This window comes from Corapipo altera, unplaced genomic scaffold (genome assembly GCF_003945725.1).
Source record: "Corapipo altera isolate COAL_440 unplaced genomic scaffold, ASM394572v1 0, whole genome shotgun sequence".
NCBI classification, from domain to species: Eukaryota; Metazoa; Chordata; class Aves; order Passeriformes; family Pipridae; genus Corapipo; species Corapipo altera.
Window position 1 is genome coordinate 27,832,145 of NW_020884872.1, and position 20,871 is coordinate 27,853,015.

At 37.8% G+C, this 20,871-nt stretch overlaps 1 protein-coding gene across 1 annotated transcript in view; it reads left to right on the forward strand.

Moving 5' to 3' along the window:
• The window catches only part of UXS1 (UDP-glucuronate decarboxylase 1), a 60,113-nt gene that overhangs the window by 23,302 nt on the left and 15,940 nt on the right, over positions 1-20,871 (forward strand). Inside the window, exons 6-9 of the mRNA XM_027640935.1 lie at positions 2,078-2,258; positions 13,733-13,837; positions 15,156-15,215; positions 17,343-17,464. Of these exons, the coding sequence (XP_027496736.1) occupies positions 2,078-2,258; positions 13,733-13,837; positions 15,156-15,215; positions 17,343-17,464 (468 nt within the window). The remainder of the gene's footprint in view (positions 1-2,077; positions 2,259-13,732; positions 13,838-15,155; positions 15,216-17,342; positions 17,465-20,871) is intronic.

Here is a 20,871-nt window from a genome sequence, read left to right on the forward strand (position 1 = left end):
TTTGTTGTGGTTTTTTTCCAAAAGGGAGATTGGGAAGAAGACACTTTCTTTTACTGCACCAAAGATATAGTGCAAGCATCGAGTTTGCCTTCTCTGCAATCTTGGAAATAGAAGTAGCAGCAGGAGATTTCCTTGGGCCTTGGTTGAAGGAGTAGGTTCAGGTTATCTACAGAAAAGTTTTGTCCTCATCATCACAAAAAAACCAAAACCCTTGGAACATCCAGGAGGGCTGCAACATGCTTCCAAGACAGGATAAGCTTATGGCAGTAGGTTTTCCATGCATAGTTTGTGTGGTGGCACTTGGCAGAGGACTGTTCTGCCTCAGTTACTATTCTTCTTTCCTTGTTCACAGCATTCTGCCAGAAACCTGTTCTTCCATCCTCTCTGTTGCAGCGTGGTAGGAATCTTGAGATTCTTTTTTTTCTTTCAAAGAGGGCTTCTCCTAAATACTGTTTCTCCTTCAGGTTTGTCAAGGAACTGAATCACATGTTGAATCTGCTACAAGGAAACCCTGACAAACTCAGAAGAATACTAAATAGGCCAACTAAATGATTCTTTTATTAACTGGTACTTACAGTTACTTTGAAACACTGGTGGTCCTGAATTTTTAATAAGAAAAACAAGTGTGAGAATGCAAGAAGTGGACATTCAAGTTTTTACAAAAGAAAACAGATGTAGTTTTTATGGGAGTTTTTTAGGTTTTTTTTCCCTTTTCAGTCTTTGGTAGTTTTCCTTTATCTTTTTTCTAGTTTAAAAAAAAATCTGCTGCTCTGGCTTTTTAAAATAGTGGATGGCAAGGTAGTGGGCAGGTTAGCCTTTGACTAACCCAAAGTGAAAGAACTCCAGGCATCTCATCCCTCTCCACAAAGTACTTTGTTGTTGTAGCACACCATTAGACTCCTGCTCGACAATTACACCATGTCCTTTCATTGTTTAGTTAGTTGTCGCTGCAGCTGAAGAATGGACATCAACAGCTGAATCACTTTCAAAATGTGAATTTGATCAGGCAGTCATATAATATAGCTGATGCCACACAGAGCTTTACAAGTCCATTTGTTGAGACTGGTGATCTGTCAGGTCTTTGTTCCTGAAAACAGATTATGTAATGCAGAAAAAAATCATTGCTTCTGTAGATAGATCTGTCTGGATGTGTCACACAACTTGCTGTTATACTTACTTGCATTGACTGCTTCAGTACTGAGTTTTGGGGGGTTTTTTTGATTGTTTACTGTTGAAGTCTGAGATGCAAAAGGGGAAAAAATAATGAACTTTCTTGTTTCTTGTACATCTGCAATGGAACAAGAGTATGAGGTTTTAAATATTTTTTTTCTGCTTGTTTCTTTGCAATAAAACATCAGAAATTTCCAAGACAGGCAAATACTGCATGTCAGAGCTAATGATATAGAACTTTTTCAGTTGTCAGGGACCTGCAGAAATCATCTAGACCAACTGCCTGAGCTCTTCTGTCCAGAATGATGTGAGCTATGAATGCATTAAAACACAAAAGGAATGATTTTGGTTTTAGCAAATATTTCAAATGAGAGGTCTTCAAAGAATTTCCTTCCTCCTTTCTGGGTGAAAACTTACAGTACTTACTTAGAACACCCAACATGTCTTCCATTTATACAAGACAAAAGCTAGATTTGACATGTCAGATATTATAAATCTGACACAAAAATAACCTGGCATTCTGTCATCTTTTTTTATGGGAAATGGAATTTGCAGAAAATTCTCCTGTTACCTTTTTGTGTCTTTAGGCTTTGCTGTTGCATAAAAGGGCACAATCCAATTTGAAAGAAAAAAGGAAAATAATGTAATCTGAAAAAGAGATTTTGTTGATGTGAATAGGTAGCTGAACTTCTAGCCTGACAGTGATGAAACATGTCAAATATGTCTCCTGAAATTTTGAATACTGTAAATCTTGGAACAAAAAGAGGTGTGGAAATGGAGTTGTTGTTGTTGTTTTCCCTGGAGTAAACAAAGATCTGAAAGCTACTGTTCTGTCTTCATGTTTGTAGACTTTGTCTAGTGTTTCTGTAAAAAGAAAAAGAAATTTATACCAACTGTCCTAACGCAGATAACTGGAGGAGCAGGGTTTGTGGGTTCTCATCTTACTGACAAACTAATGATGGATGGCCATGAGGTTACAGTTGTGGACAACTTCTTTACGGGCAGGAAAAGAAATGTGGAGCACTGGATTGGTCATGAGAACTTCGAACTGATAAATCACGATGTCGTTGAGCCCCTGTACATTGAAGGTAAGTTGTCTCTGCTTTGGTATTTGCACTTTGTTGTGCTTTACCCTTCTAAGTATGTGTGCCTGTAAAGAAATGAAATTTATGCACTAAATTCTGGATTGATCTATGTAATAGCTCTGTGCTTTGTTTATTATTAGTCTATTTTCTGTGACCACTATGGAGTGAGAGGTTCAGAGTGCTTTTGTCTTTGAAATCTGTTCTTCATGAGTGGATGGGAGGAAGGAGATCTTAAAACATTGCTGATGTGACTGATTTTGTGAGAAGGCAAGATGGCAGTGGGTCAGTCTGTCTGTCCCATCCATTGTCCCATTTCCCTGTGTGCCTGCACAGGCTTACACACAGAGTCTGCAGTCCAGATATTTCATTAACTGCACGGTTTAATTCAGGGCTTCAGTTACCCTAGACTTGCATCCTGCAACTGTGTACAGTCAGTTGAGAGGAAGCTAACTTCCCTTAGTTCCCTAAAGTGTCTTCTGTAGAAAACATTGCTCCTGCTTTAGGTACAGGCATTCTACAATCTGTAGAACAGGAAAACAACAACACCAAATTTCCCTGGGTTTCAACTGAAAAACAAAAAAAACCCACCAATCCTAAACAAGGAAAGAAACAGAAAAACATTATGCTTCAAAGTAGTAGCTCAACATCTAAACTGTCATAAACCTCAAACTACTATGCCATATTGTAAGATAGCATTAAGGTAGTTGTATTTGTGAGATACATGGATTTATAGACTTCTATGGGAGTATATAAGTATATAATGAATCAATGAAAGCATTACTCAAATTACACTGCAGTTCTGGTGAGTTTGCTCCATCCTTTTAAAACTCTGTAGCAATAGAGTTGTTCATTTTTTTAAAACAAAAAAATGAATCTCAGTTGTATTTTTTTATTCCTGCAAAATCTAATGGATGGGATTTCACAAAAAAAATCTCTAGCACTTGCATCTCTTGTGTAATAGCTTGTGATGAATTCCTGACAACAGTACTGGAACAGTCCTGCATAAACACATGCTCCTGCTCTGTTTTGACAATGCACTGTTTTAGTTACTCCTGTTATTTTACTTCAAACCTTTGCTTCTACAGACAGGATAATGGGACAAGGATCTTATAAATTGACTCCAGGTGCTGGTAGCTTATACTCCAACCACTTCAATTTGTCAGCTTTCCTAACCTTATTTCTGACTGATAGCACCTGAAACCTTCTCAGAGAATTATCATCATTGCTAATACTGTTGCCCAACGAACTAGGCACTAATGAATGGGAATTCTGAAATGCTTCAGCTGCCTTTCCATCTTCTGTGTAATTAAGACACCAATTCCCCAATTTGTGCTGACAACAAATTATAACATGTTATTCAGTGAGTAGTTTATTGAATGTCTTCTCATCCTTCAACAGTGTAAATTGAAGCTGGCATGGTTATATGTTAAAATAAAATTAACTTTCATACACTAGTATAAGAACATGATAAAATTTGATTTCATTGTAGAGTCCAGTGAGGCAGTGGGGGATAGTTCTTGCAACAGATTAACAAGTTTGCATACAGATCAGATACTACTTTTCTTAGTCCCATTTTCTCCTTTTTACTTGTCAATAGAAGTTGCAATGACTGAACACATGATGAAAAGTAGGTTTGTATCTAGAGAATTTCTGCATATTTGCTGTCCTGTTTAAGGCAGGTCATATAAGGTTGTTCGACAGTTGAATTCCAGAGAGAGTAATCAGTGTTTTATGTCTGATAGAGACCTCATTTCTGGTCTAGAAAGAACAGTGATTTCATTTTTGATTTGGAAAAGTGAATTTAATCTCGAGATGCATAACTTTGAGCTCCACAGTGATGCCTACGCACAATCTGCCTTGGCTGCATCATTATCTTTGATCCATGGCGTGAAGTGGCACTCAGCATTCTTGAATCGTGATCTAGATTGGGCAGAGACAATAATAAATCACCTAAACACACATTTTATTTCTTAGGCCTGTGATAACTCTGGTTAACTGTAATGCTGAATGTCTTTCTCCTCCTCTACTAGGATTTCCTTTGCTTTAGCATTTGGTAATGTCAGTGGAAAAGGCACAAGAACATAGCTTTCACTTGGGCTTTTTCAAGCAGAAGAACAAGGGCCCTGAATTCTTTAATGGAATGAAAGTAGTTTAGGAATCTTGAAAGATGGAAAATAGTAAAAAAAAATAAATTCTGAAATAGTTATATTAACCCTTTTTTTCCTATTTTAGTTGAATTCTACATTTTTAAAATACTTAAGGTTTTTAAAGATATTTTCATTTCAGCCTTATTCTTATATAGAGGTTTAATACACTAATAAATAGGGGGTTTTGATACAGAAAGACAGGTTTTTTTCTGAAGAGTGGTCTGTAAAGAAAAGAATCTCTTGTTACTCTTTTTTTCTATTATCAGAAAAAAAAGCAGAAATCCACCTTTGCTTATATTCTGCCTCATTCTCTACATTGTTTCAGATTGCAATCTCCCTGAGATAGTTACTTGTGAGCACTGTGGCACATGCTACTACTAATCATAGTGTAAAGACATACAGATATTATTTGGAGAACAAATGAGAATGGATGCTTGATCTGGTGTTACTGTGATCCACTTCAGGATAATAAATTGCATTAAAAATGCTAAAGGAAATTTTAGATTAAATAAATGTAGGTCATAAGTAATGTACTTGGTTTACATAGTAGCTTCAGAATTATTTCTATCTTGTTTATACCCACCTTTGCATTAGAGCTGACAGTGTATTTGTAGAAAAAATTAGGTTTTGTTTTTATATAATTTTAAGCTCCTGAAGTCTGTATTTTTACTGTGAAACAGTTATACTTAAGTATGTGTATAAACAAAAAACCCAAACCAAACCAAAAAAACCAACCAAACAAACAAAACAGAAAACTGCCATGCAATCTCCCAAAGAACAACCTCAACCCCAAAAGCACATACATGCCTCCACCCTGGAAAAAAAAAGCAACCAATCAACCAAAAAACCTTAAAAAATACCCCCACACCATACACCCTCAAAACCCCCCAAAACACACACACACAAAAGTATAAGCCACTTCCAAGGTGATGTAGTAAGATGGTAGTCATTCTACAAGTTGGATTTCTAAAAAGCAAGTAATCTCTCTCAATTTTCAGTCTTGAGGTCTGGTTATCAAATGCCATTAGGCACACACACCTTTTCTGCAATAGCTCCAGCAGTTGAATAAATGTGAAAGAAAACCTCAGACAGGTATGCATAGCCTATATCCTTCTCCCCCTGGTGTTTCTTCTTCTTCTTACTTCTTCAGCCACCTTTGGAAGCCTTAAAAAAATATTCTGTGAGGTGATAGATGCCTATTCCCTTTAAAACTCTCCCACCTGAAAGATGTCTTCAGCTGAACTATTTCACAGTTCACGTAAACACACTAAGGCCTTGGGTTTCTTTTTGGTTTTTTGTGGAGTTTTTTGTTTGTTGGTTTGGTTTTGCCACACCTTTCACAAATTTGAAACAAACATCGGCCTTAAAATGCCGCAGCTTTCCAGTCAACAGTGAAAACCCTTAGAATCACATAACCATCAAAGTTGGAAGAGAACTTTAAGATCATCCAGTCCAACTGTCAACCCAGCACTACCACTGTAACCCCTAAGCCACTAAACTGTATCACCCAGCACCAGATCCAGATGCCTCTTAAACACCTCCAGGGATGGTGACTCAGCCACCTCCCCAGGCAACCTCTTCCAATGCCTGACACAGTAACAATGAAAAATTCTTTTGTAGTATCTACTATGAAGCTTCCTCGTCTCAACTTAAGGCCATTTTCTCTAGTCCTCTCACTGCAGGCATGGCAGGATAGACTGTCCCCCACCTAACTACAACCTCCTTTCAGATAACTGTGGAGAGTGATGAGGTCACCCCTGAGCCTCTTCATCTTGAGACTAAACAAACCCAGCTCCCTCGTAAGACATGTTTTCTAGACACTTTACGAGCCTTGTTACTTTTCTTTGGACATGCTCCAGCACCTCAATGTCCTTTTTAAAGTGAGGGGCCCAGAACTGAATGCGGTACTTGAGGTGTAGCCTCACCAGTGCCAAGTACAGGGTAACAATCACTTCCCTCATCTGTTCTTGACACAGGTCAGGGTGCTGTTGGTCCTCCTTGGTGCACTGTTGGCTCCTATTGAGCCAGCTGTCAAACAGCACCCCAAAGTCCCTTTCTGCTGAATAGCTCTTGAGCCACTCCTCCTCAAGTCTGTAGCACTGCATGGGGTTGCTGTGACCCAAGTGCAGGACCCAGCACTTCACCTTATTGAACCTTACGCAGTTGTCCGTGGCGCATTGATAAGTCTACCCAGATCTCTCTGCAGAGCTTTCCTACCCTCGAGCTGATCAACATTTCCACCCAGCTTAGTGTCATCTGCATATTTACTGAAGGTGCACTTAATCTCCACATCAGTTGACTCAATTGAACTGATTTAATTTCACTAATCACAGATGTTTTGAAAAATATTGGTATAATACTTCTAAAATTGCAGTCTGTGGCAGCTGAAAGCAAAACAGGTTATTTCTTTTTTGGGCAGAGTAATGAAGAGTAGTTCCATTTTGATGTTCAAAGACTTGTAACAACAAATGCATGTACACTGCCTGATGTAATATGAAATGACAGAGAAGAAAAGTGTGTGTAGGTGGTGAATAAGGATGAACTGTCTTATTGCTTGTGTCCTGAAATTAACTGATCTTCAATTATTTCCATTAAATAAAACTGTTTGGTTTTGGTCTTGGTTTCTTGTTTTGTTTTAATTCTTCATGCCAGCTGTCTCATTTCTGGAAAAACAGTTCTTAAATGTTAGCTCTAGTTTCAGTGACTGTTGTGAATGCAAAGGTAGTTTTGGCTTATCTGACTTTCACTGAAAAGCTTTCAAAATGATAGAACAAAAACACATTTTGTAAGTTGAGAGAAGTGCTGTAAGTATGTGGCATATATAGTTATGAGGAGATGGGCTTTCAGAGTTTTCAGGAGGTGTTGCAGTTGTTAGTTACAGACATAGGTAAGTAAAATAACTATAGAACTTTATTAAATCATTTGCTTGACTGTGACTACAAAAAACTTTTAGTTATAAGTACTTTGCTAGCTTGTGGGTCTGAGTTGACTTTAAGGCTAAAACCAACAGTCTCACAAAATTGGTCAAAAAAATAGTCTATGGCTTCCTTGAAGTCAGGATGATAACATTTTACTAAATAGTGTTCTCAGTATCTTCAAGGCATCTCACAGGTAACTGAAAGCATACAAATAGAGGCATAGGGAGTGTCTTCAGTACATTCCTTTTTCTTTTTTCTTCTGTACTTCCAAATTTTTCCCTTCCTAGCCTTTGTTCTTTCTGACAGATACTTAGTACATTTAACTTGGTGGTTTTAGGTTGTTCAGTTAGGGAATGTTACGGTAAGGTAGAGGACATATGCTGCTTAATTTTGTTTATCCAGAGCTGAGTGCAGTGGTGCCTTAGTCTCTGGAGTGAAGCTCTCCAAAACTCCTCCAGTATGAGCAATATGGTAAACCTTTATGAAATTATTCTAGTTTGTCTGAAGTTACAGACAGCATTTTTGACATCAGAGAAATTATTTTTACTTGTAATCCTTTTTAGTTCGGGGCAATAGAAATGTCTCGCTTCACTGTGTCAGTATCTCTGGCCTGACCTACAGTAATGGAATTGGCATAGCTCTTTTTATGTTCAGGCTGTAGAAACTTGTTTGTGCACTTCTGATCAAAGCTTTTCTGCTTAGTGCTTCCTGACTAGCAAATATAGTGATGGATGCAGGTGCTTAGTGGACTTAGTGACCCGTTTAGTCCTTTCTGGGGCTATGACATGTGTTGAAGGCAGAAATTGAAAATGGTCATTTCCTGGCATAGGAAAGGTGGTAGGTTCCTCCCTTACCAATCACTTAGGAAACATAGAGAACACATGCAATATGATGGCTAGAAAATAAAGAAAGATGATATGAAGGAAGATAGTTGAATTGCAGTATTTTGTAGAAGTGAGTGCTTATATTGATCATTCTTGTTTAGCATTAAGGAAAACATAAGACTGAACATTCATGTCCAGATTTAGGTATTGCAGATTCCATGTATGCTAAATTTTAGGGATTTTTTTTTTAGCTTTTCACCTAGAAAAGGGCATAATTGACAAGTGTTAGTTGCTATTTATTTTCCAATATGTTACTTAAACGTTATGTTGAGCACAGATTTCTATATTTGCCACTGTATACCTGACTTGAATGTTTATGCCATCTTCTGTGTCTGTGCTATTTTGAAATGAATTTAATTTTTTACCTTTTTTCCAGCAAAATTATAACAAAAGCCATCCTGTGCTTGGTAAACTACTTGCTGCTGTGTTCCAATGGTTTAGAGTGTTCTAATCCCAATATGAGTTACATACAAAACTTTCAGAATTTTATTGTTATCATTTGTTCTTTTATGGTCCTTACTTACCTATGTAAAGCTTTGCACAACCATTCACGTGATTATTTTCAAATAATGCACTGATTTATTTGCAAAGCTAGCTCAAGGCATCTTGGTGGGCAGAATTAAATGCTGTAAGACTTTTTTTCTTTACTTCATGCAATAAGGAAGAGGTGTGGAGGTCAATAACTAGATGCATTTCTTTCTGTCCTCCAGTAGCTACTGTCCCAGGCACCCAAACAGTTAATCCTGTGAAAAGCTGTAGCTAGGATAGCTTTCCACTGTTATGACTGGAACAGAGTTAAGTTTCCTGCTGTCTTAAATAACTGTCAGCTTTGTGCTAGAGCACACAAGGTTGTCAGCCAAGCTAGGTGGGTGACTTTGTCTGGCTGGCCTGATGAAATTCTGAGACAAAAATATAGTAGATATTTTTTAGACCTGACAGTTCATAGAGAGAAGGTGGAAGGAGAAATAATTGTTCTTGTCTCAACGTCGTCAGTTTGATGGATCAAATGTGACAAGTTTGCAGGAGAAACTTGTCTTTTCACCCTGCTGAGATGTCCAGCATTCTCTGAATGTTTTTGAAAAACAGTGATGTTTTCCATTGGTCTAAGGCTTGATATACTAAAGATTCCTTAATGGGCAAGAAGGAAAGTCCTGGAACTGCTTGTCTGCCTATCCCTTTGATCTAGAAGATGGCCATCTGACAATTGACAAATGCCCCATCTTCCGTCTCTCTGCTAGTTCTGCTTTTGCTGAACCTTTTCAGCACAGGGTTCTATTTTTGCCTTTGTGCATATGGGAAAAAATACATATTGAGGCAAACCATAATGAGACAGCCAAGACTGTACTTCTGGCAAGGAAAACCTGGGTTTTCCCCCAGCTCCTTCTCTTTATTTCATTTAAAGCAGTCGTTAGCTGGGAAACAAGGAGAAATTGAAGGAGTAAAAGGAGAAGAGTGTTTTCACTTTCCTTTCTTTTTTTTTCAACACTGTTCATTACCCTTAATTTTTTGTTTATAAATAAATAAACTTGAAGATTATAAGAAACTTTTGGGTCTTTGTATTTATATACATTTGTTTCTAACTAAGTTATATGACCACTTATATGATCACAGACCTAGCTGTATCCTTGTGTGGCAAAAGGGAAGGTAGCTTTTCACCCTGTTTATCTGAATTGTCGCATGCCATTATAGCCCTCTTATAGGAGCTGCTGATTGTCAAAAATTCAGCAGGTATTTGAAAAAAAAGCAAAAATTAAGTGGATGGAGAGGGAGACAGGAAAGAGTTCACTACTGCTTCGACAGACTAGGATTAGGCAGTAAATTACTGACAGACCAAAATGCTTTTGAAGTGATATTTTCACTTTGCAAAAATTTCACCACAGCTTGCTGAAGACTAGATTTAGAAGAGGTTATGATGGAATAGGTGGGTAGAAACAGCATGAAGCTCAGGTCAGAGTTCAATTCTGAGTTGGCTGCAGGTGACTTCAACTATTGCTTTGTTCATTTTTCTGAGCCACTGTTCTTGAATTACCTGCTGTCTGCGAACAGTGTTCAGTGGCTTCACTAAGCATTCCTTTTGCCAACTTCCAGCCTGCCCTTTTCTTCGCTTTCATGACAGTACTAGGCTGTGGGAGGGGGATACTTTTTCAGGGGCATAACTTGAGTCAGTCAAGTTATTCATATTCAGGGCTTATCTGTAGGAGGCATGTCAAACTTTAACTGACCAACTAAACTTTACCCCGTGCTACATTTTTGCTTTATTTCCCCAGCACAAAAATTGATTACAGTTTTATTCACTGCTTAAGCTTACAATGTCAATAGTGACCAAAGCAAGGAATAATTATTCCATGTCACTCTTCATCATGCAGAGCAATTAATTAGCTTCAAGTTGCAGACAGAAATCCTGAAATTTTCAGTTGCATTAGCAATGCAGGCAGGGCTTGGAATCAAGCCTGAACTGAGAGCTTGCTTTCTCCAAGTCCCACTGCATCAGGCAGTCTTTGGATGCTATTTATGTTGTTATTATAGGTGCCTTGTGTGGCAGGTTTTCTCTTGATGCCGTACCAAAGTTGATAGTGTTTGGAAATACTGTTTTCTGTTAATTCAAGAACAAATAGCAGAAGATTTGCTACATGAAATTGTACTTCTCCGCACCTTTTTATGTGAGAATAAATCCTCACCAATGTTACACAGCTGCCAAAACTATCTCTCTAGCTTTCTGGGCTGTTTTGACATCTTTTAGGCAGCTGTTCATCTCTGCTCTAGAGGTAAACACCTGAAGACCAAAGACAGCACAGCAGCATATAAGAGATAGATACATTTTGTGGCATCTGCTCGAGCATGCTGACAAATACCATTATTCTATCATGACAGTAAAACTTGCAGTGGTAGTCATGCAGATTGCCTTAGAAACTCATCCTGTATTTATGCTGGTAGTTAATTGTTCTCTGGGGTGAGGTTTGACTTGAAATAATTTCTCCTTGTTTTGGTCACTCTTGATATTGTAAACTTAGGCAGTGAATAAAATTTAATCATAATTTGTTATTGCCGGATTTCTGATGTGATGCCAATAATGCAGGGCTGCAGCATTGGGTAAACTTTGACATACTTGCTACAGATAAGCTAGTATGCACTTAGCTGAGCTATGTTACATAGAAGGCAGCAACTGAGCTTGCCCAGTAGGCTGAAATACAGCAGTTAATCTAGAAAAACTTGACATTATGTGCAAGCACACTTCATTAAGGATTCAGAAGGAAAGTAGGTTAAATGTTTTACCATGCCAATTTAGCCAGTATTTTTAAAGCATTGTTATCAGAACATGTGCTTATCTTACAAAGGATGTTATGTTTTAATATGAAGGAGGTTTGTGTTTTGAAGACTTTTAACTAATTTTAATTCTTTTATTGCTTAATAGACTATTGAAAACTGTGCCTTTCACATGGATAAATCAAGCCACTTACATATGCTGTTGCTCTAATTCTGTGCTTTTTTTTATATTAGATAGAGAGGTCAGAAAGCAAAGGATTGTTTGTTTACTTTGTCAAATGAAATTTGAGAATCAGGAAGGAAGGGAAGTCTTCAACAGGAAGTACATTTCTCTAACTTTTCAGTGTTCTCAGATAGTTTTGAGCAGGGGATAACTTTGTATTTGATTTTTTATTTTTTCATATAGTGATAGGACGAGGGGTAATGGCTTTAAACTGAGAGAAGGTAGGTTTAGGTTAGAGATAGGGAAGAAGTTCTTTACTGTGAGGGTGATGAGGCACTGGAACAGGTTGCCCAGAGGTGTTGTGGGAATCCCATCCTTGGAAGAGTTCAAGACCAGGCTAGATGGAGCTCTGAGCAACCTGGTCTAGCGCAAAGTGTCCTTGCCCATGGCAGGGGAGTTGGAACTAGATGATCTTAAAGGTCTCTTTCAACCTAAACCATTCTGTGGTTTTTTTTCCCTACTAGATGTAACTCATATACAGCTTGTGTTGTGTAAGCAAGTATAGTTATATTTAAATGGAGAAAAAGAAAAAAACATGTTCATTTGAAAGTCGAGGGTGCTTCTACCCTGTTTTTAGTAGTAAAATTCATTTAAAACTGGAGAAGATCATTCATTATGTCACAGATACTGTGAAAGTTAAACCCAACAGAGGGATGAGAGAAATCAATATGTGGTCAAAATACAGCTTTATTTTTTAATGTTGTGATTTGCTACTGCTTGTTAATAATAAAACACCTAAGGAAATAACTAAAAGGAAAAAACATTTATTTGACCAATGGTGTTCTGTTCTAGGACAAGACAACCTTATGCCATGCAGTATTTTCTTCTGTCAGAATAGCACCTGGCCTTGACTTTTCCAGGTTCTGTCAGGTTGCAATACTGAGTCTTCTTAAAAAAAAACCTCACTACTTTTCTTTTGAAATAGAAAGAAGGAAGTATTTTCCCTCTCTTTTGTCCTGCCATTCTAATTCTTCTGTCACCTTTTGATTGCTTTTCTAGGTTGACCTTGGTGTAGGGAATTTGTTTTTCTTAAACATCACTATCTTTCATTTGATCTTATGTGTAATTTTTTTTTTTGGCTTATCCATAGCTGTTTTTTCACATAGTTCTGACTGGCTGTTATTCATGTTACATAGAGGACAGAAAAGACATTTACATATTTACAACAGTCATGTTATGAACAGATTGCAGGTTGAGCTTTTGAATATCGGATACTGTGAAAATTTTCATTGCTTTGTTTTCATTATAGTTGAACAAAAAAATCCTTATTTCCCTGTAGTATCTTCAACCTTTGCATTCCTGTCTCAGACAATGAATTTTGACTTGTGTGTAGGTTAATTATATTTCATAACAGGGAGTGGAGGGGCACTGAAATCTGTGTTGGCTTCTGGTTTGTGTGTTTGTTTTCTTAATTAAAGCTAAAATGCTGTATTGTACAAAGCATAGCATAGAACAAAGGTCATCATCATAGGGAAAAAAGGACAAAAGTTACATGCCTGTTTCTTACCATATATATTTAATATATAAATATGATACAAACCCCATTAATATTTCATTGACAAATGGTTTAGAAATAAAAATACAATATTTATTTTTCCAAATGGTTCTTCACGGTATTACAAAAATATTTCTACCATTTTTGCATCAAATTCCATTTCAGAAAATATTCTGAAGCTTGTAGTCACTTAAAAACTTGAGGGTAACAGATTGTTGCAAATACTTTTGCAACTTCTAAACATTTCTGACATACTCCTAAGTAAAGTTTTTACAAGTGGAAAGTGTGAACACCAACACAGTCATCTGTGTCTTGTCAGCAGTGTTGAGATATATATTATGCTTTAGGTTTTGTTTTACTAAAAATTAAGTCTTTCTAATGGTTACAACAGGTTTCCATACATATTATCTGTAGGTAGCAACACAGGAAGTATTGAGTTCCTGTGCTAGGAAATGCAGAGGATTACTTGTTTCTTGACTCTAATGCTATCTCCTTTAGTATGTTAATGGGAAAATAATAATGCTCCCCCCCTCCATTTTTCTCTAGTGGACCAGATCTACCATCTAGCATCTCCTGCTTCTCCTCCAAATTACATGTATAATCCTATAAAAACATTAAAGACCAACACTATTGGGACATTAAACATGCTGGGTAAGTGGAATTTTTTTTCTTACTTAACTTGATTAGAATAATATAACCTGGACAGAGTTGCTGGGGAGAGGGGAGGATGGAGTGGATGAGTTGTACATTTTAAAAAATTGTTTCTTTAAGAAAAATAAGGTTGGGGGTATTTTTACTGTCTTTGTACTTTTCCTTTAAATATATCTACAAATGAACATTGATAACGTGGCTGTCAAAGCACAAGAACTTCATGCCTGTAACTTGGCTATGGAGTGTGCAGTAATTATAAAAGTCCCAGGAACAGTTAAGAGCGTGTTATTTTATAGCAGGGTTTTGTTCACGACTGCACTTTTCACTTTGGTGACTGTGGAATGTTCCCATGATTGCCATGAGTGACTGTTCCTTTCCACCACAGCAAATGTTGAACTAGGTGGAACTGCACCCTCTTGTGCATGCCTTGGCTAGCAAATTCTGAAAGAATGTTTAGTGTCTGGCTTCATGCTAGATAATTACAAGGCAATGTTTTCGGCTTTGTCTGTTAGGTTTTATGCTGAGAATGGGTCTATGAAAAGAAGACCTCAAGCATTTGCTACTTTTTCTTTCCGTCTTTGATCCATTTGGTATATGCTGCAGCTTGATCTGTGTGTCACTGATCCTAAGAGTTGTTATGAGTCAAAAAGACTCACGGGCATTAGCTCAGCTGAGTTTCTCATCTGAGTGATACTCCAAAGTGTACAACTCAGAGAATTAAGTGATTTAGAAGCTATTGAGGTACCAGAATGGCATAGGTAAATGGCATATACTTTGATTTGCCATGCCAACTTGGAGACCAGAAAGTCATTGAAATGGAGTGTAGGGATAATCTCAACTGATGGGTAGGATCATCCAGGCAGTTTAAAGGGACATAATAGAAGAGAAATTATTGATTCTTGTCCTATAATATGTTATTCTCTATCAGAGTCTTTACACAGCTTATCTTTAAGCTATGTAAAGAAGGATTTGGTAATCATAATATAGTGTGTTATTTCAAGATCCTAATTTCCTAAGTGGTTTATGCTTCCTTGGCCTTTATTTAGGTTGTAATACATTAAGTTCTTGGATCTTGATTCATTGCAACTTTTAGTCCCAGAAGCAAACACATCACATGTGGGTGCTACTCTGCTGGTTTTAAGTTTTCTAGTTTGGGAATGTGAGCTATGGGTGTGATTTACAGCTAGATCTGTCCAGTGAAATGAAATTCTCTTTAAAAACATGTAAAACAGGATCACACTGAAACAGCTAATGTGACTGAAAGATTCTTGCACTTGCTCTTAATTGTGTTTTTCTTTCTCGATTGCCCAAAATTTAGGGTTAGCTAAACGTGTTGGAGCACGGCTGCTGCTGGCCTCTACATCAGAGGTATATGGAGGTAAGAAGGATAAAACAACGTTTACAGCTTTTTAGATATGACTGTATATAAGGGTATTTACAAATGTTTTGGCAGATGTCAGAATGATAGATTTTCATCACTGTCTTAGCTTGCCTTTTTATCAGATGTACTTCTCACACTTCAAAATGTGAGAAGGGTATTTACAATGTTTGCTTTATGTCTCTAGTCACAAGTGGTGGCAGGAGACTTGGAGTGTTGTTTATACCTTTCCTGTGTCCTGGTTTACATCTCTTTTTCTGAAAGGCTTGTGGGGAAACTGTGCATTGAACTCTAATTAAAATCCAAATGCCGTAATGAAAACCTGAGAGGAAAGATCATTTCAGTAGTAAATATACATATCTTTTCCCAGACACAAATTGTATTGTTAAGATTTAGCAATCACTGATGTGTAAGAGACAAGGATGTAACCTCCAAACTAAGAAAATAGTGGGTGGTAGTGCAGGTTCTTGTGATGTCTCTTAAAATGTAGTGTTCAGCAGCAGTGCTATATCTCTCCATCTTCCCTGTATTGTTAGAAGCGAAGTAGTGAGAGAATGACAGATACAATGCTGACTGGATGCAGCGAGAATCCTAAGTACTTCCTTGGGGTGTATGACAGACCATGTGCCTATTTGGGAAGCTTCCTGCTGTTGTGAACTCTTGCCTAATTGGTAATAGCAGAGTTGCAGCATTAGTGGGGATACTCAAGCACAGTCACCTGCTCAACCTGAGTAGATTTGAGAGTCTAGACTATAAAGAACAAACAAGCAAACAAACAGTGGTCATCTGTGTTAGACTATAGGAAGCTTTGTGAGCAAGAAGTGAGGAAGGACAAAGAACGCACCTCCGGATGCTCCACTTTTGGTGGAGCAACTTCAGTCAAGAAGGTTCAAAGCAAATATCCAAGCAAGAGATCACTAAGATGACTGACCAGCCAGATAAGTGGCTTGAGCATGTGCAGCATTCTTACTGCAGGGAAGCAGTCTACTCAGATTATAGTCTGACTAAACAGGCAAAGTAATTGTGATGAAAAATAAAGGACAGAAAATAAAGTCAGAAGATATCTATTAGCAGTCTCCAAACTTTGGAATTCCCAAAGGTGTGTTACATAGAGAGTTTCCAAGTGCTTTGTAGGACTGCCTCTGTCAGAAAGGACATAGAAAACTGGAGCAACCGTCCACATCACAGCATCTTTTGAGGCCTTTTTAAGATTACTACAGCTTTTTATAACCACGTAAAACCTCTCTGCATTTACCATTGCTCTGTGGCTTTCATATGGCAGGAATTCGTCTGTAATTGTGTCTGAGCAGCATTAAAACAGGAAAGTTTAATCGGAACTGACTGTCAAGGTTGTTTCAAAAGTTAACCTGTAACACTTGAAAGTTTTGTAGTATTGTATGCAAACTTCAAATCCAGTAAAAATGATACAGCCACACAGGCAGCAAAGGGGAGAAGTTTAACAAAGTGTTTGTATTTTTTCAAGCATATAAAGCACATACCATCAAGGTTCCTAGGTGATTGTTGTCTGTTTGTTTTTTATAATCAAGAAATTCTGTACTGGATCAAACCAAGGGATTGTCTAACCTGATTGTGGCCAGTGTTAACTAGTAAAAATGCTTAGGATAAAATAGAAAAAAAACATAACAAGTACATTGTGGTACTCTCTTCAAAAATACAGTACTTCTCCATTTTGTCCATTTTTCTTTCCTTGTTTCTTATTTTATGAAACTTGAATATGCTTTAATTTCTTTTTTTCTAAGTACAGTAAAAAGTGCTACCTACACAACCTATAATGTTTCCTCTGAAGTACATTAAGTAACAGTTGTATTGGTGCCCTTGAGGTAGTCTGTCTTTGCAGAGAAGAGTTGAATTTAACCCTCTGTTTGCACACTCTTTCGGGGAAAGCGTTTGGCTGTTGTTTGCTTGTAGTCATCTTACTAGGGTTGCATCTTCTGTTACTGTCATTTTCATGGTTCCATTGAGTGCACTTCTAAGGAATTGTGTGAAATGTAAGATTCTTTTAAAAGCATAGTTCAGAGAGAAGCTGTTGAACTGTATAACACGAGTGATCTACTGAAAGTCACCTTTTGATGGATCTTCATTTAAGATGGTTTTCTTTCCCCATAGATCCTGAAGTTCACCCTCAAAATGAGGATTACTGGGGCCATGTGAATCCAATAGGTCCAAGAGCCTGCTATGATGAAGGAAAGCGGGTTGCAGAGACCATGTGCTATGCATACATGAAGCAGGTATTAAACTTGTATCAGATTCAGTGTTTTTTCTGTAATTAATGAAGGCTAGTGTATGGCAAGACTGTAATATGTGTATTTAGGAGTAGGTGGGCAATAGAGTATGTAGAAACACATACTATAGCTGCAAAATGTTTTCTTTAGTGGGAAGGTTTTATTGCTCCCATCTGTTGTGTGTTTTCAAATGAGCAGTGCTCTTGAAGAAATTGTGCTTTAGTCTTCTTAATAGGTGTAATATGTCTTTCAGTATCATAAATAGTTTTTAGACAGATTAAACCAAAGTGACCGTACTACACTGAGAAGTGAATACGGCTGAATAGGGCCAGTACTGATAAATGTGGAATGTTTAATGAGCATAATCAAAATCAGAATATACAGGTAAAAATGAGGAAATTCTTTAAAAAGTACTTTTAACACTTTTAAACACTTTAGTGGTAAAAACATGTAGGTACAAACACAGACCTTAACGAAAGATATGAATACTTAGCCATGTGATGTGCTTTTTCAGACAAATACAGTAACATGAGGATAAAAATGCAGTTTAAAATTTGTGAAACGGTACGTGCCAGTTTCCCTGGGTTTCATAATCAAGAGATAGAAACTCATCATAAACTAACACAGCATTGACTCTTTACCTGTATATGAATCTTGCTTAATTGTGGTTCAGCAAAATCTCTGGGGGATATTCAAGTAGAAAATGTGGCACACTAAAGAAAGTTGTATCAGTATTTCTTGTTGATTTACAACCTTAATATACAAAAGTATAAATCAAAAATAGTATATTCTGTAGAATTTTAAACGTTTAAATTATAAAATGCTAAGTGCTTTTAAAAACCTTGAAAAGAGAATCAAGCTGAAGTGATAAGACTTTAGTGATGGTATTTTAGCACAGAGATTGTAGTAATTTTGTCTAATCTCCTCTGCCAGACAGAGAAGGCAAAGGTTCCGGTCTCCTCTGTTCTTTTTTAAATCATTTAAGGTCCAATATGGTGGTACTGCTCTTGTTCAGGATGATGTCTTTGATATTTCACTGTAGCAGAATATTCCTCATCAGTCTGGAAATCCATTTGCAGTTGAAGAAGATTGCAGTTTTTATGAGAAATTCTTGTGCTATAGGACATTGAATTTTTTGCAGGTTTGTGGTACACACTGCAGTATTCTTTTAGAAGGGCAAGACTGTAGGTAATTTTGAAAATCATGGGCTGTATCTTAAAACCACAGGAAGAGTCATGATAGCGTTTCATAAATTTTATGCAGGATTTAAAAGGGATAATAAAGATTTGTAAGGTGGAACTGCAGTGCCCACATGCATTAAGTAAAACCTCATGATGCAAATGAACTCTCTGTCCTAGGGGCAGCTCTGAGATTTATTTCTTGTACTTTATTATGGGTTAGTGAAGTCTGCCCAAGCTTGTCTCGTGTTCAGATTTATTCTGAAACACTGTTGAGCTGTGGGGGGGTGTTAATGTTTAGATGATAGGCTATTACTGGTGGAGGAAACACTACCTTTTGCTAGTGGGAAGGTCTGATTTCCTCTGTGAAAGTAGGTATTGTGCTTTTAAGAGGATTTAGTGACATAGCCCAAAACAGTAGAATTTGCAGGATTTCAGGCTAAAATATTTCCAACTTCAATAAAAAGAAGAAATGGGCAAACTTAATTTGCATTTTTTTCATGTCTTCCAGAGATGTCCATCATTATGCACATCGCTAGATGCCTTAAATACCTAATAGTGTTTCCAAAAAAATACGAAGTACAACTAAACTTTTGTGTTATACTTCTAGACAACCAGTTTGAATCAGAGCAGTTCTTGAATCTACCCAAAGATGACTATTCAGTGTTATCAGAGTTCCTCAGTAGCCTGTCAGTGTTATCAGAGTTCCTCAGTAGCCTGTCCCAACCAAGACATTTTTGGTGCACTCTTTTCTGCTGGCAACGTTCTTTTGTTCACTTCTTTCGACCCTATGAATAAAACATTTCTTGACTGTTTACAACTGTTTCTCTCCTGTTTACAACTGCTGTCTTTAAACAAACCCGGAAGTATGTAGTTATCAGAGTCAGAGGGCAGCAGTAGCATTCAGTAATATATAAGCATCTGGTTGCAAGGAGAGGTGAGGAGTGAAATATTTGCTGCAGAAACGCAGCACTCACAAATTCAAAGCACATACACAAGTCCATCTCATCCACTGCGAGGCACTCGAGCATGTGGTTTAAGAGGATATTTGCTGTAGGCTTCTGGGAGCAGCTCTTCCTTCATAAATTCACATGGAAGCTTAGGTCAACCTTGCTCCTTAGTGCGAGTGGAGGTACTTGCTTTTGGAACTTTTCTCAAGTTTCCTTGCCCTGTTCTTCTGAGAACTGAGTTGTGACCTCTGATTCAAACTTCTTCAGAATTCCCTTCTCTTCATCTTTTTCAGTGCTTGCTAGCACTCCCTCCTGGAAAGCCTTGTTCAGTTCACTCAACTGCCTTAACCAGATGGAAGCCATACTATTGAAACTCTCGTAAAAAACAGGTTGTCAATCTATTTGCTTCCTTCGTTCTGCACTCTTAGCTTTATTACTCGCCGATCCTTCACTGTTCTTCTGAAGTGCTTTTTTTGCATAAACTTTGTATACAGGTGTGTGACTTGGTATGGAAGTGATATGATTGCACAGCTGGTAATTTTTCTCCTTCACAGAACTTCTGTTTTACTAGATAAGGTCATACCACCATTTGTCAAAATATTCAGCGTTTTCAGAATGCAACTAAGGTCTTCCTTGGATATTTGTATTGCCCCTCTACTCCACTCTGGTGAGACCCCACCTGGAGTGCTGCATCCAGCTCTGGGGTTCTCAGCACAAAAAAGACATGGACCTGTTGGAATGAGTCCAGGGGAGGGTCACCAAGATGACTGGAGGGATGGAGCACCTCTTGTACGAGGAAAGGCTGAGAAAGTTGAGTTTGTTCAGCCTGGAAAGGCTTCGGGGTGACCTAATTGCAACCTTCCAGTACCAGAAAGGAGCCTACAAGAAAGACAGAGAGAAACATTTAACAAAAGCATGTAGTGACAGCAAAAGGGGAATTAATTCAAACTGAAAGAAAGTAGGTTTAAATTAGATATTATGAGGAAGTTCTTTGGTGCGAGGGTAGTGAGGCACGGGAAGAGGTTGCCCAGAGAGGTTGTGGATGCCTCATCCCTGGGTGTGTTCAAGGCCAGGTTGGATGAAGCTCTGAGCGACCTGGTCTAGCTGAAGGTGTCCCTGCCCATGGCAGGGAGTTGGACCTAGGTTGTCTTTAAGGTCCCTTCAGCCCAAACTATTCTGTGATTCTGTATAGGCAGAGAAAACATACTGCTGCAGGGGAGAGAAAAAGAGATGGGAAGGAAGTTTCAGTACATGGTATTGCTGTGGGAATTTCGTGCTTTGTTCA